Source organism: Hypoxylon fragiforme (assembly GCF_022984875.1).
Source record: "Hypoxylon fragiforme strain CBS 206.31 chromosome Unknown GGS25scaffold_1, whole genome shotgun sequence".
NCBI lineage: Eukaryota > Fungi > Ascomycota > Sordariomycetes > Xylariales > Hypoxylaceae > Hypoxylon > Hypoxylon fragiforme.
This window is the reverse complement of record NW_026054756.1, coordinates 2194254-2219979: the sequence shown is the minus strand read 5'-3', so window position 1 is coordinate 2219979 and position 25726 is coordinate 2194254. Positions and strand designations below refer to the sequence as shown.

Below are 25726 nucleotides of genomic sequence, written 5' to 3'. Positions count from 1 at the left end.
TAAAAGAAATGCCCACTGGATCAATCATATCTGCACAATGAGCCCCCAAAGTCATATGGGTACCGGGTAGGTGCCTGGGTAGGCGATAGCTACGCACCTTCGGAGACATCGTAGGCAATGGATCTTTCAAAATTACCTACTAGGTACATACCTACCTACTAATGTGCAGTAAATTCCTCCTTTCATGCCAGATTTCTGAAGAGGCGTATGACGAATATGCATCGCAGATACTTGTATTTGCTTATACGGCCATTATGGGTGTGGCTCCCATCAGCCTTATTGTAAATGAACTCGAATACACGAAAGCAGAGAGCAAGCCCCATGTGTTCGAACCAGTTATGAGTCTGCCAAGGTACTACAGCACGATGTGCTTGGTTAATATGGGGATTCTCGCCTTAGAAGGAGGTGGTGCGCAGCCCAAAGGCCTGCGGTAGGCATCTCATTTCATGCCTACTCACTGCGGAATTTCACGAACAACAAATTACTGATCGCCATTTTAAGTCAAACATTTGCCGTGCTCACGTTCGAATCGAAGGCATCAATGCTGAACGCCACGTATAATATCTGACAGAACAGTCTATCGGAAATCAAGAGCGTTTCCGGCATTACGTGGAGTATTGCCTTGGAACCTCTCCCTCCGGCCATCTACGCGAAAGGTGCAAGTGCCAACTCCCTCGAACTTGGCGATTAAAGAAGCCCCTAGTAGTCATGCTGGTGACAGCAAGATTTAAATACACCAGAGACAAACCGAAGGTAGAAGATGCATCTTGAAGGCTCATCTCGGCTGTGGAGGGGAAAGCGCAGAGGTAAAAAGTAGCGAAAGTGTGCTTAGATTATGTATATGAAGTGATAAGAAGAAAAGTGATGGTTTATATAACACATACATGTGTGTACTTCATAGTAGGTACAATGGTAGCTGTGCAGATCACCGCTATGGAAAATGCTATATCAGGATTTCTTTGATATATCCAGTTGGGTAGTACAAAATAGTACACTGAAGAAAGATATTTTCACACAACGACAGTAGTTGAATACAGGAACGTCCAGAGTGAGAAGATGAAGTCCTCTTACAACTTGCCCGTCACGTCCAATTAGAAAGCGCCGTTTCTCCAGACTTCAGCTGCGTGTACTTTAAAGTATCCGTCCATAGCATTCTTTGCTTGACAGGATCTCTAGCTTCTGGACTCATCTCTGCCCTTGCTGATCCATCGAAATAGAGCCCCTTGTTCGTGTTTGGATCGAAGCTCGCTGCGAGAATGTCTCCAGCTGACTTTCGAGTCGTACGGAGAGGTCCATTTGGCATCAGCCACACTACTAAGCTCGCACACAGATGCATAATACTGAAAAGGACCGTTCGTATAGCCCAGGGAGCCCGTCGGACTATATTAGTAGGCATCGAGCCCGGATCAACGCCAAGAACAGATATTTTATTCAGGCTGGGATCCATATCAACTCGCCGTTGTAGTTCTCCGCTGTCAAGTAAGATGTCAATAAGCCAGACTGGATGGAGCATGCGGAAGTGTGGCAATCACATACATCATCAGTAACTCGCACATCTTCGAAGCTGCATACCGTCGGTATCCAGAACACCACGACGGATCGTCCTTGTTAGTACTCCAAGTACCCTTCGCCACGGGCTCGGTGCTGTCATGAAATATGACCTTCCATTTTGGGTCCACAAACTGGCCTCCTGAGTTGTTCTGTCCGGCTTGAGTACTACACATTACGCGTTCCACGTGCTTAGTTGATGAGATCAAGGTAATCAAGGTAAATGATGATTGAACTTGGCTTACTCATGGGACAAACTCCCAACTACAACAATCTTACCCGACTCGCGGTCCATGCTCTGCAACAGCAGCATGGTTAGGAGCCAATGACCCAAGTAATTAGACACGAATGACATATCGAAGCCATCCTTGGTCCAGGTCTGTGTAGTGTACTCTTGCCACCCCGCGTTGAGTATGAGTACTCGAATAGGGGGGATGTCTGCTGCCACAACGCGGGCATTGACAGAGGCGGCAATCTCTCGTATTTTTGTCAAATCGGTTAGATCGAGCGACAGAAGGTCATGGTTGTGCGGACGAGTCGTCTGTGTTGTTTGTAGAGCGTGGTTTAAGGCTGGAGCAGAAGCAGTGTCCCTTACGGTATAGATACCATGATATGCTGCGAACTCTGGCGTGGACACTATTTTAGCAACGATAGCGCTACCAAGACTGCCATTAGCGCCCGTAACGATAATGGTGCCTTTTGAAGCAGCCATGTGCAGTGATTTTCGTCAAAAGCAATTGAGCTCGTCGGTGTAAGCTGTTGGCAGGAAGTGACATTGAACTCTAGGGTTTAATGTTGACAAAGATTTATTTTAAATTTGAAGGTTGAAGGCTTATATATTATATATTATTATTATGGCTTATACTATTGCTTATATACTATGTCATAACTACCTCTGCTTACAAATTACAATATAACTATCGCACTTTCCTTCTGATGTACGATTCGTATGGGATTGATTACATCCATGGGTCATCCCGACCGGGGACGGGGCAATATAGCACACCTGGCACTGTGGGGTCCTAAGCACTGTAAAACACGTACCGTAGGTACCAGATGTACCTGGATGCGCAAACCGTCGGTATCTTCGTCCTTCGACACCCAAGACTCTATCTTCTTGCTATCCCACTTGATCTGCGACTCTCGTATAAATAGCTAGGCTACAAACATATATTTAAGCCTCTTCTCTGTTCTCTCTGCCGGGCCCGTATTGGATGTCCCTCCCTCACGCAAGACCGAATCCTAGGAACATCAGATGGTGACACAGGCGGCATACCTCTCTTAACTCGGTAAGATGGTACAAGTTATTTTTAAACAGTATTCGTGCCTAATCCGATGTCTTTAGTAGCTTCTAATGCTGCATATGTCAGCCTTTCGTTTAAAGCGATCCATTCCTTATCACGTTGGCTGAGCTTCTGCTCTAGTTCTGGGTCAACGTTTTGCGATCCTAATTTTTGCAGCCACACGGCACGCCGATTTGAGGGAGAAATAATTCCATCCATCCAGGAAGTCGCTTGCTTGTTACTCAAAGCATGGACCAAGCCCATTATTGGCGTCCGGCCTCCGAATTTAAGACTCTGCGCTTTCACAGCAATGCCCTCGCGTTGAAGCCATAGTCCTGCTATTCGTTGGTCGTTGTTGAGTAACCAGTCGAAAATCCAAGCAGCGAGAATGAGGCATAACAAAGCAATGCCATCCCAGCCCTTTTGGGCGGCAGCATAGCTCATTATAATAAGCTGTAGAATTTCAAGAGCGCGTAGACCATGCGCTAGCCAACCGTTCAAGGGCGACCCGATACTTTGGATCATGCTCTTATTCAGCACTGCGTCGATAGTGCCACGAGAGCCAACGTAAAGATACCACGTCGAAGCGTTTTCATGAAGAGCCATGAGCATGCATCCAGGAAGATCCCCTTCATTGTTGTGGAGATATCCAACAGGCCGCTCAACTTTTATCAGCTGCCTGGAAATTCTGAACAGAATAGTGAGAACAACGGCAGCAGCAGTTCCATACAAGCCATAGAGGATACAGATGATGCTAATACCAAGTAATAGCATCAACCCTAGCGCTTCAAAAAAGATCGCCCAAGAATGAGAAGAGGCAATTTTCTGCTTTAAAAGGCTTGGATTAGACGTCATCGAGTCGGAAAAATGAAGAATGTGTAGCGTTTGGTAGCGACGGAAACCTTGGACTGGCTTTTCGTTTATAGGGGTCGTACTACCGCTCGAATGAGAAACATGACAACTGGTGATGCTGGAAGGTTTAGATGGCGCCTTAGGTAAAGGAGGTTTCGGTAATTGTTCCGGCGCAAGCTGTGTTTTGACATTTCGAAGCACATGAGCATCCAGCATCGCTGCCGCCGCGCCGTTGGCGCAGGGAAAGATACTACCCCAATTCACATCCCAAACCGTGCGGCGCATCTGACTAACTGACGAGGCACGATCAAGGAACTCCTGGTCTTGCTGAAGAAAATCGGCAATGGTTCCTAAGACGCCTAAGCGAGGAAACAGGCCGACGCCAATGATACCAGTCAAAGCAGCCTGTCCTACTAACTGGTGCGGTAGCCGACTACGAGCAAGATATATAGCCAGTGGTAGCAGAGACGCCCATTCAAAAATGATAGAAATATTGAATGATGCCACTGGAAGTACAGGTGGTGTGGCACCATTCGTTCCATAACTGGCAGGGGGGTCTTGCAGTGTCATTGGAATAAATTAGGTAGATAGAAGCTTCGAATCAAACTGTAATGCTATGAGTCTTTTCAATTGTAATAATTTGATATCATAGATAACTTGAATATGTAAATATATACAAGAGAAGGACAGAAAGTGTCCTTGGAAGAAATAGAGGGGGCGGCAGAGGGAGGGGCAGAGGGAGGGAGAGGTGGAGGCAGTGCAAATGCTGCCTGGCTATCTATATAATCACGATGTAACTTCATGGCTATTATGCATGTTGGTACAATGTAGCATTTTGCAAGTTTTATGTCCTACATGTAGATCAGAGCATATGCTAACTTCTCGCTCTACTAGCATGACGACCTACCTAGTTTATAAATGCCCTAACCTTAGCTAGTATGGATGTTGAGCATATGGACCCGCGATTGGCAGCTAGAGTATTGGAGGCGTTGGAAGAGTGTCCCTCCAGAACGCCTCGTGGCTCTCACCTCATCAGTGAATTTAGGCCACGAGATATCTCAACGATCAATATAAATGGACTTCTGGCAAAAGAAAGGTCCAACCAGCATACCACATCAGCAAGTCCTACTAAACGTGTTTCATTTCCCGGTGTTCATCTATCACCAGACTCTCATAAACGATCACGGTGGATGATGCTTCGAGGCCTCTACAGATGTACTCACACCAAATTCTCATGGGAGCATTTAGACCGGACCTTTACGGAGCATGCCATAATAGCTAGATTCGTGGTCCCAGAATCTCAATCGATGAGAAATGACATTATTCATTCCACGACATCCTTGCTGAAACGTTTGCCACCCATTCCACTTTCACTGCCTCGTGATATAACGGAGAATCTGAAAGGAGAATGTTGGCTGAATGGTGACGCAAATGAATATTCATGGGATCAACTCTCTACGGTTTCTAGGCTATCAGGCAGTGTGATTCGCATGGGGATTGCCATAGCTTTGACATATGAGAGAAAGGCCAACCTCGACGGGAGCAGTCTTGAATCTCACCACTTCAGGCAATTTCTGGATTTCGTCTCCGACCTTATCGATGGCGTCTTCTTCGAGCTTAGTAAGGGGCCAGTGGAAAAGGATGGCGTATTAGTTAATAACACATGGCGCTGGTTTGCACTACTTACTTATATGTGGAGTACCTGGCAACGCTGTCTGGCTTTACACTACTGGTAAGCAATGTCATTGAACTCCCTAATATACCTACCTAGTAGTTGTCTTTTTGACATGCTTGAAGGCGAGTTCTGCAAGATAGCTTGCAAACAGGATTCGACTACACTGGCTTTGGAGAACTTGGGCTTCGCCCGAATAAAGGCTCCTTTCTTGCCTTGGAGTCGCAGCAAGCGAACACGTCGCAAGATAAGTTACAATACATGTGTACCTTGGCATACCAGATCTTACAGCGAAGTAGATCGACTTCCCTACTCGATCTACGGTACTTTCGCCAAAGCTTTGCTAACGTGTTTGGTGAAAAGCCAGGAAGGTGTATTGGCGATCAGGCATGTTCCGGACTAGGACCTGATGATTGTAAGAGAATCAGGAGAGGAGGCAAAGTCAAGGACCAAAGCCAGCATGACCTTTCTTGCGAGGGTGAAAAGACATGCAACCGTATGGTGTGGGACAAAACTTCGTATCTGAAAGTGTCTGGGCCACGTGCTGTCTCTATTTCCTCTTCCTCTTCCAATAAACTATGCTATGAAGTTGCCGATACTAAAACCGTAGCAATCTCACACGTATGGCTTCATGGCCAAGGCGGCCGACCAGAAGAAGGGATGAATGAATGTCTTCATCGTCGGTATTGCAGGATTGCAAGGGAATTGGGCTGTTCGAGCTATTGGATAGATGCTGCTTGTTAGTATCAACTTTGAACGTCTCTCCTTTTAGTTCCCATGCTACCTAGGTACATAATGGCATTCTAAGCTAATATCTACCTCCTCTTCAAGGCATTCCTGATGAGCACACCCTGCGTAAAGAAGCTATTTTAACGATAAACCATGTCTTCTCAACTAGTCACGCTACTGTATTGTGCGATAGAGATATAATGGACATCGACATCTCAATTTTACAAGACGCAGAGAACACACCCGCTAGTGTAGCCCTACAGGAATCTATCCTTGCCATAGTCCTTGTTTGCGACTGGAACGTGAGAGCCTGGACATTGCTAGAGGCCTTACGTGGCAGAAAGAATATACAGCTCCTTTGTAGGTCGGGTAGCGAAAACAAACTGATTTCATTAATGGGAATACTTCGTACTACGGCATTTCATGGGGCTATAACCATGTCGATACTCCTCTTGACGAACCACCACCTGTTTCCACCCCCAAGCGCAACTCATTGGATTGAACACAAAACGAGTAGCCAAGAGCTATCGAAGTTTCAGCATATCATCTTCGATGGTAGTTTTGATGCCAGTCTTATTTCCACTCGAATAGGCCGTGGCTTCGTTGCGGTATCAGAGGCTGCATCGCTCCTCGGTCAGAGATTCGCTTCTCGTCCCGGAGATGATGTTATTATCTGGAGTCTCCTCGTTGATGACCCAGTAATGAAGGATGCTCAGGATTTATGGGCTAGAGGGAAGCATGGAGGAGCACGCCTCGACAAGGTTGTTCACACCGGCCACTTACTCTCAAGTGTACAGAGGCTCACTCCACCCCAAGGTCCCTCGTGGGCGCCTAGGCAACCTGGCGCTTACCTCGCAGCCAATGAAAAGCCCCCGACATCCAAGTTGTATCCTCCATATGATGGCATTCAGTCTCAGATTGGTCTGATTGAAATGGGCAAGAACGGGGACACATGCCTACGAGCAAATTGGGGAGTTGCAGAGATTCACTTTAAGGACGGCTTCGCCTCGCATTTCCGTAGTTTCCGTAGTTTTCAATACCCAGAGAACTACTTAGTCGACAAGCCAGTGCCGGATGAGTTAAAGGAGTGTCTTAAGGGCTACAAGGAGGGCAGGCTACTTCAGCCTTTACAGCGAGAGGCTGTTCAAGGAGAAGATACAGACAGCGACAACGAGCCTTGCGCAAGTATTTATGGAGGGTATGGTGGCGTTTCTGAAGGGCTTGTGTTTGCTGTGTGTGGTAGGAAGTATGAGAAGCCTAGTGATGGAACATGGACGTGGCTCGGGATAATTGATTGGAGGACAGGTTACAGTTTGCCGTATTTTGAGGAGCGAGAGATTGTTCTAGGTTAATGTAACAAGTATCGATTCAAGAGCTAATATTTCATATCCACGCCGAGTATGATGGCCTTGAAGGGGAAGCTCGAGTAGGTAACTACTTAATGAAGCCAAGTTGCGAATAAGGGGTAAACTGCCTAGTACCTAGGGTGTTTTCTAAGTGATACGTACTAGGTACCTGTGAAAGAAGAGAGTTACGTAGGTATCCAATATATACGAACCTATCTAGGTACCTAGGTATTCTGTTACTACAACTTGTAACTACCTAGGTACCATAGCGTGAAAGTACGTGTGGAGTAAATAATTTACAACCTTAAATGATTTAAAAATAGGACATTATTTCAAAGGTTTGAAGTACCTTCCCACCTTATTTCTTAGGGTAGCTACAAGTGTCAATTGTTTGATCATTTCGATCAAACAAAAGATGGCAATCATTTGAATTTTGTAAATCAAACACCATAATTTAGGCTGAATAATAGCATTATATGCAATTATTTCATATTTTGCAATCATTTCTTATATAAATCCAGGAAGAACCCAATCCCGGTATCCACTTTTATATTTTCTTTAATATTTTTTGGCCAACACCACCTTTTCTTTTTTTTTTTCAACACTACAACACACTCTTTTTCAAAAAAAAATTCTTCAACACCACAACACATCACCATCTTCAATAACCATCTTCAATCACCACCTTCAATAACCACCTTCAATCACCACCTTCATCAAAACACCACAACACATCACCAAAACACAACACCACCTTCAATAACCATCTTCAATCACCACCTTCAATAACCACCTTCAATAACCATCTTCAATAACCATCTTCACCACCACCTTCAATCACCACCTTCAATAACCATCTTCAATAACCATCTTCAATAACCATCTTCACCACCACCTTCAATCACCACCTTCATCAAAACACCACAACACATCACCAAAACACAACACCACCTTCAATCACCACCTTCAATAACCATCTTCAATAACCATCTTCACCACCACCTTCAATCACCACCTTCAATCACCACCTTCATCAAAACACCACAACACATCACCAAAACACAACACCACCTTCAATAACCATCTTCAATCACCACCTTCAATCACCACCTTCAATCACCACCTTCATCACCACCTTCATCACCACCTTCATCACCACCACAACACATTACTTTTTTCAGGTACGTACATCCTTACCTTATAAGAAAAGAATCTCTACTAACTTTTACCATTTCAACAAATTTTCTTAGGTACCTACTTTTCACTAAAATCAATGGTTAGTTCAATCTTTCAATTCCTACATGTATAAATATAACAATCAAATAATACTAATAAAAAAACTTAGAAGATTTTTTACATCGATCAAAACGATACTTAGCGGATGGACCAGGTCCTATTGATCAATAGGTGGGTATCCTAATTGGATAGGTGAAGCTGTTGTTATTGTCTATATATATATATGGTGTAAGGTATGTATAAGATGGAAAGTGGAAGTGGTGGATATGTACATATAATCCAATAATACTTGAATAAAGAAATAATGTCCCAATTAAAAATAATTTCCAAATTTGAATTGATTTCCAAATGTAAATAATGTCTCAGCATAAATGATTTCCAATTGTAAATGATTGCCAATTGTAAATGATTGCCAATTGTAAATGAATGAAAATTAAGTCATGAACATGAGTTATTTCCAGCCATTTCCTAGGGGCCAATTATTTCCGCCACTCATACTTTCACGCTATGGTAGTTATAGGAAGAAAACCCGGCTCTTATAACAGCTGCACAGTGCCGATTAAGCCCCTGTAATCAATAACACGGTGCCATGTGTTTGCGACAGCTAGCCACGTGGCTTTCCTCAGGCTGTCAGATGCCTAACGAGAACATCGGAGCCTTACGAAAAGGTTTCCGAGACTTTCAGCTGGTAGATATCCCTTATTAGGCTTACGACCTATCTGAGTGCCTACCCAGGTGGCTAGTACATATTGAAATACACTCCTACCTATACTAGCTAGGCTATAGCCATGTCCCAACAGCTAGAGCCAGGTGAAACGACCTATACTGTAAATCGAATAAAAGAGATCCTCAACAAAGAGCTGTATAATGCATATGATGATGATCAAGCTGAAAATGGCATACCCGTCGAGTTCTATGTTGAGCGATCTGAGATAAATACGCACTATGCAATACACGACATCAAAGCAGCTCAACTTAAAGCAGCAACGAAAAGGTGCCGAGAATACTGCGATGTCATATCCAGCGTCCCTCCAGCTGAACAACTTGCGAGTCTCGATCATGCCTACAGCAAACTTATCGAGTGCAATTTTCAGCCCCGTGGTCTTGATACTGTTATCGACAGGACTTGCCGTAGACTAACGAGGCTCCCGGTAATCCCTCCTGCGTTCGGGAACCGCTGTACAGATGAGAATATTTCTAAACTGGATGAGAACTATTTCATACATGGTTCACAGAGAAAGTGGGATAACCTCGAAGTTGTTCGCTATGTAGACACAAACGTGATAAGGCTCGCGCTTCAAATTGAACTGGCTGACGGCTGGTGGGTTGGTATTTTCCGTCTCTTCGTCAACACCATATCATCTCTTCTCACCGCGGCGCTTGAGCTACAATCCTCGGTTGATCCAGCTCACGCGTTTATTCTGCAAGCTTTCCTATGGACCTCTTGGCAGAGGGCAGTAATTCTATTGTTCTCCGTCACTCTCGAAGCTCAGATAAGGATAGGGTATGACTCCGAGCGAAACCGACACCTTTCCGTGGACATAGTTCCCTCTATTCTGAAAGAACTGCGCACTGGGCCGGACAGGCCAGAGATACCTGGATACATGTGCAAATGGGCGTTCGAGTTCCTCCGCTCCGACCGCGCAGCCGTAGCACTCGATTTTCGAGCATTTCTTGAACGTTACCGCGATGTTTTCGGACACTTGCCTCCCCGGTGCGTCATGTCTGCGGGTGGTCGCACACTGCAATGTGAAGGGAGCTCCCCGCACACCTGTATGAGATTCAAGGGCATGAAAATCGAAGACCAGTCGGCCCACACAAGTTCGTGCAGCGGAGCCGGGCAATGCAGAAAGCTCTTCTGGAATGAGCAGTCATACCGGGGACAAAGCGGCGCCCGGGCGGTCAACATCAACGATTGTGATCATGATCAACTTAACTACTGCATAGCTTCGGGGTCGACAATGACGATCAGCCATGTATGGAGCCACGGACAAGGCGGCCGACCTGAAATCCCCGAACAGCACGGCACCGGGCTCAACAGTTGCCTGCACGAACGCTATGCTAAGATTGCGCGGCATTTTGGATGCGATTCCTACTGGATGGACACGCCGTGCATACCACAAGACCACCAGCTAAGACGAGAAGCTATTGAGAACATAAACAGCGTCTTTGCTACCAGCAAACTGACTCTTGTTTGCGATAAAGATCTCATGCAGATTGACGTGAGCAACCGGACGACTAAGCTATCCGAATCTCTGCTTTCCGTCCTGTTAGTCTGCGATTGGAACATGCGCGCCTGGACGTTTTTAGAAGCGAATCGCGGCCGCAATGGCATTCACCTTTTGTGCAAGGACGATCAAGTCGTGCCGCTAAAGGAGGTGCTCGACGATGTTAGTCGGAATGGGAATCTGACTGTTGCAACCCTCCTGCTCACAGCGCAGCATCTGATGCCCGCCCAGGGCATTCCTAAGGGTGGCACGCCAAGCGAGGCGCTGAACGACCGCGCACGCGGCTTCGTGTCCATCCATGAAGCGTCCTGTCTTCTGAGCCATCGCCATGCCTCGCGTGAGAACGACGAAGTCATTATCTGGAGTTTACTCTGCAGGGAGGATGTCAAAGAGACTGCTGCCGACCTTTGGAGAAGCATGATCGGTCGTGTGATCCCTACCGGGTACCTGATGTCCAACCATCCCCGGATCGGCTATGAAGTCGGAGGCCATAAGGGGCTCGGCTGGGCACCTCGGCGGCCGGACATGCCCGACGACAGCAATAGTAGCGGTAAAAGGGGCAAAGTCTTCTTTGCCGATGACGGCTCCAACAGTGCCTTTGGTCGCGTCATGTCGGGGGGGTTTCGTGCAAAGTGGCTCGTCTATGAGTTTGGCACGGATCTACGACTATGCTCAATACTACTAAAGGCATTATGGGCATTGTCATGGGCACAGTTTCGTACTAACTATGAACTTAGACGCATTGCGACCAAGTTCCTGGCAAACTACCGCTGGGGCGCCCTACTTCAGGCGGGGAAAGATCCTTCGGTAGATGTGCCTGTGCAATATCGCGGCGACTCGGACGGCACTTTGGTCGCGGTAATTGGGTCGAATGATAAGGAAGAATGGCACTGGTTGCACGTATACGAATGGAAAGTATCTATATCGCTTCCAGCTTTCCGCCGGAAGGAAATTTTACTGATATGATAACACGGTAATGAGGAAATAGTTGGCTAGAAGAGTTATGTAGTAGATTCAGTCAATAGTTGATGCCATGAATTTGTTCTGCCTCCCAGTAAATGGAAATGATTAGGTACCTACCTACCTACATACATATGTAGGTAGGCATCAGTTAAAATGGAGGGCCGCCCCCTTTCTTTATACAAGAATAATCTCCTTGGCGTAAAATCGAGGGCGCTTTTCATTCGATGGCCATTCCATTATAGCAAGCCATGTCCAACGTCCCTCGAGCTCTTCGTTCGTCCCGCAGACTGCAAATAGAGGTCCTTTGGCAGGCCCTTTATACAGGCTAGCAATTGCAATAGCTTTTTGTTTGTGGAAATCTCTCTGTTCACCTACTGCCGATTCCCGGTCATGATCCAGCTCTACCTCTTGCAGAGCCTGTAATAGTATTCCCTTACGATACCCCTTTAGATAGGAATCAACGGCACCGAAATGCGATGAACTAGTGTCATAATGTAGGCTCGCGTAGTCATCGCATTCCGTTGTTCCAGGTGCACTATGACAGTCTTTTATTACGGATACGCCCCATTCTGCGCGAAACATTGGTCCCGTAAATTGGCCACCCCATTCAACAGACCCAATGCGCGAGAGTGTGCTTTCGTAAGCAGGGAATCCATGGAATCCAGTGCTTTCTTTTAACTGCAGCATAGGCTGTGATGGCGCCCAGCTCAGGCCAGGTACAGTGAGTCTGGGCAAACTAGAAATAAGAAAGCCGGTATAAACGGGTTCTGATTCCCAAAGATCTGGAACGTCACGGAGAGAGCTTACATCCCCAACGAGCAGGCTCCAAATTATGAGTTCATCGCCGGTCCGTGAGGCAAATCGATGACCAAGCATCAGTGCTGCCTCCGTGGTGGTGACGAATCCTTCCTCTACCATTTCACTCAAGGTTCTAGCGCCATGACGAGACAAGAATTGGCTTCTATGAATCCGCAACTTCATCTCTGCTTCGGGCAGGGGCCTGTGGAAATCGGTGTTTCGAACAAGCCAAGTCTCCGCGTCTGGACAAGGAAGGAGATGGTACTGGGTGAGGAGAAGAACGGCGAGATTAATACTTCCGTGGAAACTGACTATCTCTAAAGTTTCTTTCAGAGATATGAGTGCGTTTGATTTACCAGATTTGCAGAGGAGATATATCTGTCTTCTGCCTCGGTGGGCCTCGAGAAGAGTCCAGGCCCTCACATTCCAATCGCAGACCAGAAGCGTTGCTAGAATCGACTCTCTCAACCGAATAGATTGGCGAGATAGGCTTTCGGCTTCGTTAACAATGCATGAGACATCGATATTCATGATGTCGCGGTCAGACACAACTACGATATTGCTATTTCTGAACACACTGTTGATGGTCATGATAGCCTCCCGTCGAAGCTTGTGCTCAGCAGGAATACCTATAACGATATCGACAACAGTGAGCCATAATCCAAAAAAAAAAAAAAAAAAAAAAAAAAAAAAAAAAAAAAAAAAAAAAAAGCTGAGGTAACTTACAGGCTGTATCGATCCAGTATGAGTCGCAGCCATGCCACTTTGCAATCTCGCAATATCTAAGATGCAAGCATGGGTTCATGCCCGTCTCGGGTCTCCCCCCTTGCCCATGACTCCAGACATGTGATATGGCAGCAGTTTTTTCGGAAGCCTGACAATATTCCAAACGAGGGGGGAGAGAAGAGCCGCTTGAAGTAGCAATATTAACTGCACGTGCCCCAGATATGCTCCTGTAAGAGCCCTCGTCCCATACTATTCGGTTTCGGTTGCAGTATTCGGGGTTGTGGCAATCCACGTCGTGCTGGCTTTGATTGATGATTTCTGCGCCTTTTATTCGCAAACAGTCTAGAAAGTTGGGATTGCATGGCTTGCTATTCCTGCACCTCGCCTCTTGATTGCCGAAAAGGTCATAGAACCGGGCGTGAAAATCACGTAAGTCCATCAAGTTAGTACAGCGGCCCCTACGGAGGATATCGTATGCCAGAGGGCACATATAGTCCGGCTTCAACTGATCCTGCCGCTCCGCAACTGTATTGGATATGGAGATTGGACGTAAGCTGAGTTCCATCATATCATGGAAGTCGAACCCGAGCACAAGGTGGGTTTGCAGTATTCGCCTAGCAAACGTCTATTAGCATACCTAGTATGGAGGGCATTTGGGCAATGAAATGCTACCAATAATGAAGAGCTGTGCATCGCTGCCAAGTGCTCCATAAGTACGATTTGAGCACAAAAAGCCTCCATATATCCGACTCATTATTGGCTTGAGCTGCAGCTTTGCCCTCAAGGATGACCGAATCCAACAGCTCCGCAGTGCTATCCAGGAACTTCCTAAATTCGTGTAGTTCTTCGGTTTCGCTATCGAGATCCACGTTACGATCCCATGCGATCGCAATTGCTAGCGCCATGCATATGACTTGTGTCGAATGAGTTGATACGACCTTGAGATCCCCCCATCGGCGCATATTGGCGTTTGGCTTTGGCGCTCTTGGGGGATCTGGCAACTCCGAGGGGATGGTGGGCAGCCGTGAAATAAGGCCCAAGACATGGTCCAAGACAATCTCCTCTTCCTTTGCCGAGGCGGGACTGGAAAACTGAATTGTGGTTAGTCGGGAAAACGCGATATCCAGTTGTTCGAAGCCGTAATCATCGCCATGATTAGAACTGCGATCGGTGCATTGAAATAGATATGTTCGAAAGCGGTCTAAAGGTGTGTCATGGCTTTGGTCGTCCGATGTCTGGTGGCTATCTTCATCGGGAAATATAACTTCAATCTCTTCATCCTCAATTCTTTGTGGGCCGAAGTAGCTTGAAATGCGCCCGTGAGTTTTCCATTCGCGCTGCTGGGGTGGAAGCTCTTCGGAACCATCCACTTGATCAAAATATTTGCATTTGAAGACGCTTATAATGTGATCTTGAGCCGGCACCCGGTTTTTGATCCACACTTGCCTAATATGTTCACGAAAGGGTCCTTGGTCAGTGGTTGATCCCATCTCGTACCATACGTCTGGAAACCCTCCACCAAGTATTGATACCCGAGTTTTATAACCCCGAACGCTGGAGATAAATAATTGAGAACTGACGGAATGCGGCCATAAGCAAATCGGATTTATACCCCACCCTCGGATTTTATTCGACCAATATTAAATTGAAAATGCCTAAGCCTCATCGTATCTCCTTCAGTTGTCATGAGTGAATGAGCCTCCCCTAGGAAACGCTCAATTGGGCTTGAGTAAAGCGGTAAAACTTAATGCCTAACGACAATGGAAGATAAGGGGGTAAACAACGATAAGTGAAATGTCCATATCCCATAATATGCTTCCCGTAAAACACATTCGACAGCATTCAAGTAAGTAGGTGCAAGATAGTTGATCGCTTCTATGCTCTAATGATACATGTAGGTGTCATAGTTATAGAATGACAAGTAGTATGTCGTATGTCGAAATGAAATCCCCAAATCCCTCTATCCGTGTCGTTGGTATGGAAGGACAACAGCTTTTAAGCCATAATATCCCCTCAACCATCATAGGCCGTTCCCGTATTCCTGACCAATTCGTTATGAATTCAGCCCACCCTTAGAAACCCAGTAATCCCAGTAGTCCTAACAGCACCTAGGCAGGTGCCCAGGGAAGCACAATATACATGATAAAACTTCCATCGCCCTCAGATACATCTCTCAGTGAACATAAGTCTAATCTAATAGACCCTCTTAGCCCGACTGCCTTTCCCATCCGTCCCGCGCATCTTCCTAGTCCCCGCGGCCTTCTTCCCGGGCCTGCGCGTTATCGTTCCCACCAGCTTCTCCGCCGCGCCCGCGATTTTGTCGCTTAGGTGTGGCTTCCGCTTGTGGTGAGTAGCCGGCTGCTTGGTAACTCCGGCACCAGTGCGGGTCTTGTGCGTAGTAGTAGTGGTGGTCGTGGTGGTAGTGCCACCGGAGCGCTTCGTGTTGCTGGTGCTGGTCCTGTGCTTGCGTTCTGGTTCGGTAGACACGGTCAGATGGACGCGCGGCTTGGAATGTCCGGTTGAGGAGCGTGTGGAAGGCATGTTTAGTGCAAGTTGCTAGTTTGGTAAACTTAGGTGTATGTTATGGAAACAAGATTTAAGATCGTAAATAATATAGTATCTACTTATTAAAGAGTAAAGAGAATCAAGTATGTTATATTAGAAGATATTGGTATTGAGCATCGCATCAGAGGCGTCTTTTAGTGTGTAAGTCAGGGGGTTGACGTCATGCTAGTTGTCAATCAGGTTTGTCCCCTTTTCAGGCCACTGACAGGTCGAGTATCGCGATCGACGTGGCAAAATATTTGTATACCCATACATATCTCCATACGTATCTTACCAGCTGTTTATCTTTTCCTCTTTCTTTGCATTTTCTCACATATTATAGTAGGTAAGTTCATAGGCATTGATGTATGTTGTTAAAATGCATACTTTAGGTACCGAAGGTAGGTAGCTAGGACGTCATCCAGAATGGCAAGTAATAGTAGAGAACAAAAGGAATAATAACACCTGATGTGAATTCAAGTTATTCTCTTCATCCCTTACTTGATTTTTTTTCATTTTCCCTTTTCGACCATGGGGAGATCGAGATGGTTATTCTTATCTATGATAACCACGTGTTTGTACAACTTTGATATCAATAAAAAGAAGTAAACAATAGCCATGAGGTAATCAGTGATTTGTTAGTCTGTGAGTCGTTTCAACATTCAATGTTCTAACCTGTTCAAGTATAAAAGTAACCGTTTAAGGTAACACTAGGTTAGGCGAGTATATTTATAATTAGTTCTTCTAGGCTTGGAAATCACGACTGAAGTCATTCAAGTCATACTGGAAGTGACAACTGCCAAACTATCTAATGCCCTGAACACTAAATCATCATGTCTACTAGGTACCTACTCAGGTGCCTAGGGCACTCATCATTCCCACTATTCTCGCCAGTTTCACCATTCTCATTATACCATTCATCCATCGCCTCAAGAAAATGCCTTGATCTATAATAGTGCGAGGCTTTCTACGAGCAATTGGTATTTAGCTTATAGTACTACAACTACAACTACAACTACATATGTAAAAGGGAATTTATCCTAGCACAACCTCTGATGCCATTGGCTGCCTACCTGTTACATACTGCGCCCCAGACCAGTCCGTCAGTCAGTCCAAGTCATCAGATGTCGGGTTCTTCCCTACTACCTACCTAGTACCAATCAGGTACTAGCTGTAACACACGTAGGCGACCTAAGTTTAGCTCAGCTAGCGACTAAGCTACGGCTAATTCCTAGTCGCATATCACGCTGTTCGTTATACCATGGTCCATGGTCCATAGTAAGTGTCCTCGACAAGCTAGATAGTTATTGTGACATGGTGCTAAAATGCTTAGCCGACATATCCAGTACCTCCCCGAGGCCCACGCCTCGGTGATAGGGGCTGAACGACTAGATACTAAATATCCAGGCAACTAGTTAACCTACCGCAGTGTGTGGTTCAAAGAGTCTACTTTCAGCCTTACTCGGGTATAGCACCTAAGTCGATACTGTGTGTACCAGGTACCTTGTATGTAGGTACACCTCGGCATCCAGCAGATATCGTGCATGTAGCTGTGGAGGTACATACAATAACGACCTCCCCTGAGGTAGGTAAGTACTTGCCTATACCGAAGCCTCAGGTCAGCTGGCAAGCTAGATGAGGCATACCTTTTCGTAGAGTTCCTAAAATGCGTCTGTTTCGACTTGTTCCCATCCTTCCTCACCCTTTATCTGCCTGCCTACTATTTGTCTATTTCTCATCTCTCAATTCCAGGCACAAAGTCATGCTACCTCGTATCACACAAAAGCTACCAATCAATCCTGAGATCCTTCCAAAACGTGGGGAAGAATTGCGGCTGAAGCACCCACTGCCTTATCGTTTATGATAACTTGACCACCTACCTATTGTTATTCCTCTCTGCTGATTCCTAATTGAATGCCTTCCAGTATGGATAGGAGTTCTGGTATGCCCGATATCATTGTCTCGACGTCTGATGAAATGGATCACGAATCTCCAGATCAAAAGGGCAAAGGCAAAGCTGTCTTGTCAAGCCAGGACCCCGGATTCGTATCGCCTGAGTTGTTGAATAAAGAGCACACTGTCGACTGGACTCAATATGCCCCTCCAGCAGGGCTCAAGGACATGGCTGGTTCTGATTCGGAACTGATTGCGCAAGTCTTACAAGAATCCATCGACAGAGTTCAAGCTCGAATCGCCGAAGAAGAAGAAAGACGCGTAGCAGAGCGAGAAGCAGAGAAATCGAGGCAAGAAGAGAAACTTCATCAAGAACAAGAACAAGAAGATGATATGGCTACATATGTGCCATCATTGGAGGAGAAGCCAAGTGAACGAGGCCCCATCGCGGCCTTGACAGGGCTGAGTGAGAATTCGAGCAAGGCCCTCGCACCGCAGCGGCCCGTCAAATCGAAAAAGAATTCGTTGATGAATATCCTACGGCGATGGAACAATATTGTTGAGTGGGGCGAGTCAAGCGCAACTGGAGCAGCCCGTCATAAGCCTGGTGATTCTCAGAGTAGCTTCGAATGGACTACACAAACCACGAAGAAACGATTCGTCCCTGGAATTTTGAAGAAGACATCGACAGAGAGTAGTAGTAGTAGTCCCCATTCCTCGATAAATGAGGCTCAAGTGTAAGTATCTTCGCCACGAACCATATGCTTGGGATGAATTGTGCTGATATATTTATAGTGAATGTGTCTCATGTCTTGATGACTTTAACCCCAATGACATGATCAAAGGTCCTTGTCACAGTTACTGCAAGCCTTGTTTCATACGCCTCATAAATGTCAACTGTGAAAATGAGCAACAATGGCCACCGAAGTGCTGTTTGAACCTGATCCCTGCGAGCACTATAATCTCAAATGTCGACAATGAACTGAGGCAGATATACCGTGACAGAGCTGCTGAGTGGGACCTACCGATTAGCGACCGCGTGTACTGCAGTACATCAAACTGTAGCATCTGGATTCGACCAAACGAGATCAACCATGCTGACAATCTCGCAAGGTGCGCAGCAGGCCATCGGACTTGCACAATCTGCCGCGGTGCTCCCCACGAAGGGACGGAAAACTGCCCACAGGACAGAGATATGATGAGGACGGATGAGCTCGCGGAAGAGGAAGGATGGAAGCGTTGCTATGGATGCCGTGCATATGTAGAGCATAGAGAGGCATGCCAGCACATGACATGTCGATGTGGCGCCGAGTTCTGCTATGTATGCGGATTGCCCTGGCGAACCTGTGGTTGTTCCATGGAACAACTAGTCGCCGTCAAAAGGGACGCAGCTACACGACGCCAAGAGAGGGAAGAGAGAGAAGCCCGGGAAGAAGCCGAAGCCCAGGAAGCTATACGATTGGTGGAGGAATTCGAACGGGAAGAGGCGCGCAAGGCCGAGCTATTACGAGTAGAACAGGAACGATTGGCTGAAGAGCGCCGACAAAGGGAACTCGAAGAAAGGATTCGGCGCGAGGAGGAGAGAAGATGGGCAGTTGCAAGCAAATTTCGAGGCATCCGGGAAATACTCGCGAATATACACGAACTACAACGAGCCATCATACAACGTGACCACATTTCGGAACAAATAAGGCTTGGAGAAGAGGGCACCGCATCGCTCGAGAAGCTCCGGGCAGATCAGAGAGCAGATCGCGAGGAGCTCGATGCCTCCACCAAGACTGAAATTAGCATACGAGAAATGAACCTTCGAAATGAGTACGCGCGTCGCGTAATGGCGGAGCGCAGGATCGAGAATGAGTACCATGCTAGATTGAAGACCTACTGGGCCAGCAGAAAGGATGGAGACGCTAAAATTGAGGATGCGATGAAGAAGTTGAAACTCAAGATGGACGCTAGGTTCAGCAAGTGGGAGAAATGGAGGAATACTGACCTAGACAACTATCGCTGGAGCGTCACGGAACAACAGGAGATCCAGGAGGAGCTCATGGAGGAGAGAGAGCGTAGGTTGGTGGTAAGCACACGGGAAGAGCTCGTGATGTTTTCATTACGCAAGGTTGCAGAGCTTCGGTGGGTGGACGTTGTGATGGAAGAACGCGAAAAGATGCTCGCTGATATGGAGGAGGATGAAGTTGAGAATGGGGAGGATATCGATGCTTGGTTTGCCGATGATGGACTTGAGAGTAGTTCGTCAGAGGAGCCTCCGGAATCCGCTGAAGATTCTGCGCCCGATGAATCTGATGAAGAGGCTGAAGCTGAGCTACTGCAGGAGTTCAAGGTCCCCGGGGCATTTGACTATCCGCTTATGAAGGCGCTCTATTTGTCTGAAAAGAGAACTGCATAAGTCAGGCCCTTCCACATGAAAATTTATAGTGCCACAAGAGCTAATAAATTCGCGATGCATTGACTGGTTGAGTTACCTACCATTCGTGAGAGTGAAGTATTTGGAATAGGGGTAAGAGCGACGAAAACGCCTCGTAAGGAAACAACCACCAAGTAAACCGACATAATAGGTGTTTCTATCCCAAGCCTCTATCGTAGTCGAAACTTCCAGTTCTTGAAGCTTTGCATTAACATTGCGAAAGTCTTTTCTTTTTCTTTCCTTTCCCTTTCAACTTTACACCACCATCTCTTTAGATTCACACGGTACCCATCCTCATCCCCATCCATACCAATCCACTCTTTACTCCCGAACAAACCACCAAGCATACATATACCACATACATACATACATACGTTACCTGCCTACCGAATATATATCATTTCACAATACATACCAGGCATGGACTTCACGCACCTCTACGGCGACTCGTACCACCAGGTCTTCCCCACCAGCACATCCCACCTGCGGCCCACGATGCCGTCCCGCCAGCCCTCTCTCGCGCACGGCACCGCATCGGGCCACTCGTCGTTTGGAGGCGGCGGCAACGGGACCAGCAGTCATCACCAGGAGAACCGCCCCCAGAAGCCTGAGCAGCCACTTCCAATGTCGCCGTCACCACCGCCGCCGCCACCGCCGCCGACGCAGCAGCAGAAGATGGCGGCAGATCAGGCGTATAGAGCTACTTTGTGGGTTTTCTTTCCTTTGCCTTTTTGTTGTTGTGGGGGGGGGGGGGGGGGGGGTATCAACCCACCCATCGATATGCCTCTCTACCCACCTACCTACCTCCTTGTTTGCTTACTCGCTCAACACTGTGTATATGAACAGCGCATCCCACGAACGAGCCGTGTTCCAAGAAGAAGCGCTGGCGCGGGCCCGGCGCCGCGACGCCGCGCGCAACCGCGCGCTCTTCCGCGGCCGCCTGTACAAGCGCCCCGAGTTCTACGCCATCACGATCGGCGTGCTGGGCTTGCTGTACCCGGTCTTGAACCAGTACGTTGTGCAGCCTTGGCTGGAGAGGAGGAGGCATCATCGGCATGGGGTTTAAGTTGGGGGGGATAGGAGGGGATGGGAGAGGAGAAAGGGGACGAGAGGGGGGGATGGGGATGGTGGATTATCTGTGAGGCATGTTGTCCTTGTGGGTAGAGGTGTGGAGGGAAGAGTGTATAGTTAGGCAGACAGGCGTGCTACGTTGTTTTCAAATTCGTATCTCTGTTACGGGGTCGTTGGATCCCTTCCTACCTACCTACCTACCTACCTACCCAAGCTGAGAATAAAGTGAAGCAGATAGCCGGAGGTACTCATATGTAGGCAGGCTGATACCCTTTTCGCCACTCAGTAAAGTCATACAGGTACACCCACCTATGACGCTCGCCTCAGCACGCCGGGATGATGATTTAATAGGTAATATACGTACCTAGCTATTAAAGTGGTGATTAATTGGAAACGGTATTGTCTCAGTTGTGATAAATCATTTCTTGATTTTAATATGTACATGTTTCAATTACATTTTTGCGTCGCGCAACGCAGCCGCGAGGGAGGGATTAGCAGAGTAAGACATGCGAGGATTGCATGTTGGTTTAATGGCTTCTTAATGTGATAATCACAGCACATATTAGGCATACCTATTGAAGAGCTTACTGGGTTTACTGTGGTTGATGTCTACATATGTGAGTAGTACATATCTCATGTGAAAATATTGATTTATTCGCTGGAGACAGCCTTGCCTCTATATGCAATTCAGCTATATGCCTACAGCAGAGCACCACTCACCTCGGTATAGCCGAGTCCCAATCAGAGCGTCACAGCACAGATGTCCATAATAGCTGTTCACAGGCGGGTAGGTGTTGTCTCATCCACTAGGATCGCTCCCGACATCTAAATACCGCGGCCAGCTCATTCATTCAGCAGCCCGCCTCGTTGTGCATATACAACAAAACTGCATTTCCGGATATGTATGCTGGCAGAGGGAGGATTGTATGTATGTGTATGTTTATGGGTGTGTAGAGAGAGAGATAGAACACGATGATAATGCTCGCAATATCGAATACGGCATAGCTCGGTAGTTATGTCCGTTCCTTCTACATACTTAGGTAAACGGCCCCTCTTCGCTCTGGGCCATAAGGATCGTGAGTTGTTTGGCAGAGCGAGACGGCACGCGTCCACGTTTACCTACCTGCCTGCCTACCTACATCCTACATACACTTTTAACAACTCACAAATGACGAACACAAACGGTCCTCGGCGGAGGACGAGATATGATTCCGCAGCGTGTGGTCCTCGAGGTCCACGGATGCGCGTTTACGAACTCACGATACCCACCTCCCCGCCATTGACAAGACAAGGCAGGGCAGGGCGAGGGCAAAGCCGTGGGCGACATGTCTTTGGGGCCGATGTACGTGACATGCATGGAATGGATGTTATGCGCGGAATCACGTGTCCCGGCATTGAGCCCTTCCCATTCTACATACCTACCTAATACTAGTACTACTTACACTGGGTAGTATGTTAGGTATGGATCGGCCGGTTCGGGACTATATTGGGATCACACAACCTAGCAGCCCTAGGTTTGCTGCATGTCCGCCCGAAAAGGTGCGGTCAAGGGTGGCAAAAACGGGTGACTCTATAGATAAAGTGAGCTAACCTAGGTAAGTACGAATACCTAGATCAAGAATGTATGTATAGTCTCGTGGTGGAAGCATACCTAATACTGTACAATACATACATACCTACACTTCCAGGTACATATCAAATGAAGACACGCAAACGCGATTGAGGGACGTAGGATGCCTTTATGTGGATTTGACGATGCTGTTCAAATCACATCCGATCTGATGGGAGAAACACATCATTTTGTATGGGGGGTTAACGGAGACCCGTTGTCCCCAAACAACTACGAGATTTGGTAAGACGTGTGCATCTCGTGTCATGGGACCTGTCAGCGTGTCAATGAGATCAATCTCTTTAGCTTCCCTCTATCTTTCTTTCTTACCCACCCACAGCCCAATTGTCGCCGACGGAATGGCTTCGAAGAAGTGGTGCATGCTATATGGGTGACATTGGGTGTGTTTAGGTAGTTATGTATTATACTGTATTACTATTAAAGGAAGCCTCGGGAAGCCAAGGAATTCATGCGCCAACCCGTTGGTCAATTGAAACGAAAATTTTACCGTCCAAGGGGGACCAGTCAAGTGACAGTCCCATTGTTCTGTGCAAATCGCTTCCCACTTTTTAAGTGCCCGCAATGCTCCGTTTGGCTTGAGCAGAATCGTCGTGAGGTTGTAGCGGTGAAGAGAGGCGGTGATGCCGCTCTCGGTGGATTCCAAGTTTTTGTGTAGGTAGGTAGGCATGTAGGAATTCCAGTGGGATCTGTTGTGGGATGATGCATATGAGAAAAATCCGCCGCAAAGGACATAGGACAATGAACAACCACTACCCATCTGCTCATTCAGATGTAAAGGGGGGGAGAGGAGGGGGAAGGGCTTGGGATGGGGGGTAAACAGCTCAGAAACGGGAGACTTGGGAGTGTCGATAGAAGCACATTAGCTGCCGAACGCGACTGGGCAATGCGCGGGTGTTGCGGGAAGCAGGGGGGGTTGGCGGCAGGATACAGTGGGTAGGCGTAGGTAGGCGTAGGTAGGCATTTCGGTTCGGAATTTTATAGCGACGAGTCAAGGACATGGAGAACATGGTTGCGAAATGTGCAGCAGATGCAGCCGATGCATCTGGCATGCCTTAGCCTTAGTAGCGACCACTTTCAGATGGGTCCGACGACGTGGAAGAATGGCGTCGTGCTGCTGTACAAGGGAGCTAATCGGCGCATAGCTGCCCATCCGTCATGTACTAGGTATCAATAACTACCTAGATTTTCCTATTGCAGCCGAAAAGGGCCAAACCCGGAGTCCCCAGACAGAAAGGGGGGGGGGGAGAAGGGGGGAGATCATCGTGGCATTGATTGATAAAAAGCCACCCCCTTCTACGCGTGATCGAAAGGGATTTTTCTTTTCATAACAAAACAAAATAACTGAATATCAAGCACACCTACATACCAACTAGATGTAGTACAGTTGTAACCTCGATAATAGTAGTAATCTCCGTATCGCGTTTGAATAGGTACCTACCCATTCATCTTCAGGTACGCGGTAGCAATAATACTTTTGGTGTAGCTGTTACGCAACATCTAAAATGCAGTAAGATGGTCATTATGCAGGGAGGCTGTGATTTTTGTTCCCTCTCATTTCTTCTCTTTCCTCCTCTCCAACAAAACATTTTCATTTGCCTATTCGTAGATGGTTAGCCATGTCGTACGCGTCCTCGTCACCCTCAGCTCTTCTGGGCAACCAATTCGGAGGCGATAAGAATATCATGAGCTGCAGGGGCCGGATACACAAGATATCAACGATCAATGAGTTTCTTAGGCTGAACAAACAAAACTGGACTGTTCAGATAAAAGAATCGATGAATCGATGAATCGAACTGATCAAATCGACTGGCCCCGTTTGGACCCTGCGTCGGTACCAAGGCTCGACATGCGCAACCGAGCGATTTGCATACAACAATACTATCCCACCTGTCATACTATTCACACCTCTCTATGCAACCTCACTGCATGATTTTACTTGCCTGCGTATTTATTTCTCTCGCTCCTGGTACTGCTCATATCCAGATCCCTCAAGAATTAGTATCTTTAAGTACATGTAGTTCTCAGCCTCCCGCTTCTTTTCCTCGGCTTCTCAACTCGATCCTTCGATCCTGTTTGCTACCAAGACTGTGGGTGGGATACAGGCTACAAGCCTTAGTACAAGGTAGGTAGATGTATGTAGAGCTCCGCCCGAGCCAGTCCATGATAATCAGAATTGGAGTAGCAATGTAGCATACATGTAAATGAAATACATGTATTGAATGTCTTCAACATGTAATTAGGTATTATGTAGTTACTGGTATGTAGTTTAAGAGATTATCTGGGACTATCGCGGTATGAAGGCCTGAAGTGGATAAGAAGAAGAAAAAAAAGAAAAGAGAAAAAAGAAAAAGGAAAAAGAAATATAGCTGCTAACTAACTATCATGGTGTTGTACTTACATATCTAGGTTAAGGTAGGGTAGTACCATTATCAGGTCTGGTGACACACCATTATGATATGTATGTATTGTACCTACGGTAGGGTATGTACTATGTAGTTCAATGTTATCAAGTCGAGGCTGCAGGGGTGTTGCAGTAAAACAATGTGGATACGTCACATCAGTAGTTGGCCCAATGATGTTAATACCCAGCCATCCTACAAACACTGATTCCTCCCCTCTATTTGCTCTCTAATACCTGGGTCCTGGACAAGTAGCCTAGCAAGTGGTCTTCCTATCCACACCTTTCACCCTCCCAGAGCTGATTCAACCACTCAGATTCATGAGAACGGTTTACTACTGCAAAGTAATTCATTGTTAGGTCGCATCCAATACTAGATATGTAGTACAT

At 46.9% G+C, this 25726-nt stretch overlaps 10 protein-coding genes across 10 annotated transcripts; 6 read left to right on the top strand and 4 right to left on the bottom strand.

Annotated features, from left to right (window-relative positions):
• Positions 1 to 254: 254 nt before the first annotated feature.
• GGS25DRAFT_516948 (uncharacterized protein) lies at positions 255 to 691 on the top strand (the record flags this gene model as incomplete). Its single annotated transcript, XM_049263300.1, has 2 exons — positions 255 to 430; positions 577 to 691. 2 exons carry the CDS (start codon positions 255 to 257, stop codon positions 689 to 691), a joined length of 291 nt encoding a protein of 96 aa, XP_049121432.1.
• A 136-nt stretch (positions 692 to 827) lies between these two features.
• Positions 828 to 2453, bottom strand: GGS25DRAFT_470310 (NAD(P)-binding protein). The gene is made up of 3 exons (XM_049259231.1): positions 1794 to 2453; positions 1537 to 1716; positions 828 to 1472 (listed from the first exon to the last, which is right to left on the bottom strand). Exons 1-3 carry the CDS (start codon positions 2258 to 2260, stop codon positions 1082 to 1084), a joined length of 1038 nt encoding a protein of 345 aa, XP_049121431.1. The 5' UTR covers positions 2261 to 2453; the 3' UTR covers positions 828 to 1081.
• GGS25DRAFT_470309 (uncharacterized protein) lies at positions 2373 to 4410 on the bottom strand. The gene has a single exon (XM_049259230.1). The coding sequence runs from the start codon at positions 4251 to 4253 to the stop codon at positions 2859 to 2861; it is 1395 nt and encodes a 464-aa protein (XP_049121430.1). The 5' UTR covers positions 4254 to 4410; the 3' UTR covers positions 2373 to 2858.
• A 211-nt stretch (positions 4411 to 4621) lies between these two features.
• GGS25DRAFT_516945 (uncharacterized protein) lies at positions 4622 to 7436 on the top strand (the record flags this gene model as incomplete). Its single annotated transcript, XM_049263299.1, has 3 exons — positions 4622 to 5415; positions 5481 to 6094; positions 6187 to 7436. The coding sequence occupies 3 exons, from the start codon at positions 4622 to 4624 to the stop codon at positions 7434 to 7436; spliced, it is 2658 nt and encodes an 885-aa protein (XP_049121429.1).
• Positions 7437 to 8843: 1407 nt separating this feature from the next.
• On the top strand, positions 8844 to 11946 carry GGS25DRAFT_33997 (uncharacterized protein). Its single transcript, XM_049257953.1, has 2 exons — positions 8844 to 8879; positions 8939 to 11946. Exon 2 carries the CDS (start codon positions 9455 to 9457, stop codon positions 11858 to 11860), a length of 2406 nt encoding a protein of 801 aa, XP_049121428.1. The 5' UTR covers positions 8844 to 8879; positions 8939 to 9454; the 3' UTR covers positions 11861 to 11946.
• On the bottom strand, positions 11901 to 14959 carry GGS25DRAFT_470303 (uncharacterized protein). Its single transcript, XM_049259229.1, has 3 exons — positions 14054 to 14959; positions 13382 to 13995; positions 11901 to 13284 (listed from the first exon to the last, which is right to left on the bottom strand). The coding sequence occupies exons 1-3, from the start codon at positions 14869 to 14871 to the stop codon at positions 12032 to 12034; spliced, it is 2685 nt and encodes an 894-aa protein (XP_049121427.1). The 5' UTR covers positions 14872 to 14959; the 3' UTR covers positions 11901 to 12031.
• A 71-nt stretch (positions 14960 to 15030) lies between these two features.
• GGS25DRAFT_470301 (uncharacterized protein) lies at positions 15031 to 16418 on the bottom strand. Its single transcript, XM_049259228.1, has one exon. The coding sequence runs from the start codon at positions 15920 to 15922 to the stop codon at positions 15575 to 15577; it is 348 nt and encodes a 115-aa protein (XP_049121426.1). The 5' UTR covers positions 15923 to 16418; the 3' UTR covers positions 15031 to 15574.
• Positions 16419 to 17193: 775 nt separating this feature from the next.
• On the top strand, positions 17194 to 20282 carry GGS25DRAFT_33397 (uncharacterized protein). Its single transcript, XM_049257920.1, has 2 exons — positions 17194 to 18555; positions 18614 to 20282. Exons 1-2 carry the CDS (start codon positions 17840 to 17842, stop codon positions 20217 to 20219), a joined length of 2322 nt encoding a protein of 773 aa, XP_049121425.1. The 5' UTR covers positions 17194 to 17839; the 3' UTR covers positions 20220 to 20282.
• An 85-nt stretch (positions 20283 to 20367) lies between these two features.
• Positions 20368 to 21303, top strand: GGS25DRAFT_527193 (uncharacterized protein; the record flags this gene model as incomplete). Its single annotated transcript, XM_049265069.1, has 2 exons — positions 20368 to 20944; positions 21084 to 21303. Exons 1-2 carry the CDS (start codon positions 20658 to 20660, stop codon positions 21301 to 21303), a joined length of 507 nt encoding a protein of 168 aa, XP_049121424.1. The 5' UTR covers positions 20368 to 20657.
• A 2873-nt stretch (positions 21304 to 24176) lies between these two features.
• GGS25DRAFT_470294 (uncharacterized protein) lies at positions 24177 to 25252 on the top strand (the record flags this gene model as incomplete). Its single annotated transcript, XM_049259226.1, has 1 exon — positions 24177 to 25252. A coding segment is annotated over exon 1 (215 nt), but the record flags the coding sequence as incomplete, so codon positions are not given.
• Positions 25253 to 25726: the final 474 nt, after the last annotated feature.

Coding starts and splice junctions, on each gene's coding strand:
- GGS25DRAFT_470309 (XM_049259230.1), bottom strand. CDS start 4,253: ATGACACTGCAAGACCCCCCTGCCAGTTATGGAACGAATGGTGCCACA.
- GGS25DRAFT_470310 (XM_049259231.1), bottom strand. CDS start 2,260: ATGGCTGCTTCAAAAGGCACCATTATCGTTACGGGCGCTAATGGCAGT. Junction 1,717..1,793: donor GTTGGGAGTTTGTCCCATGA/GTAAGCCAAGTT, acceptor CGTAATGTGTAG/TACTCAAGCCGGACAGAACA. Junction 1,473..1,536: donor ATGTGCGAGTTACTGATGAT/GTATGTGATTGC, acceptor CTTACTTGACAG/CGGAGAACTACAACGGCGAG.
- GGS25DRAFT_470301 (XM_049259228.1), bottom strand. CDS start 15,922: ATGCCTTCCACACGCTCCTCAACCGGACATTCCAAGCCGCGCGTCCAT.
- GGS25DRAFT_33397 (XM_049257920.1), top strand. CDS start 17,840: ATGCCTTCCAGTATGGATAGGAGTTCTGGTATGCCCGATATCATTGTC. Junction 18,556..18,613: donor TCGATAAATGAGGCTCAAGT/GTAAGTATCTTC, acceptor ATATATTTATAG/TGAATGTGTCTCATGTCTTG.
- GGS25DRAFT_33997 (XM_049257953.1), top strand. CDS start 9,455: ATGTCCCAACAGCTAGAGCCAGGTGAAACGACCTATACTGTAAATCGA.
- GGS25DRAFT_470303 (XM_049259229.1), bottom strand. CDS start 14,871: ATGGGATCAACCACTGACCAAGGACCCTTTCGTGAACATATTAGGCAA. Junction 13,996..14,053: donor TGCACAGCTCTTCATTATTG/GTAGCATTTCAT, acceptor GACGTTTGCTAG/GCGAATACTGCAAACCCACC. Junction 13,285..13,381: donor ATACTGGATCGATACAGCCT/GTAAGTTACCTC, acceptor ATATCGTTATAG/GTATTCCTGCTGAGCACAAG.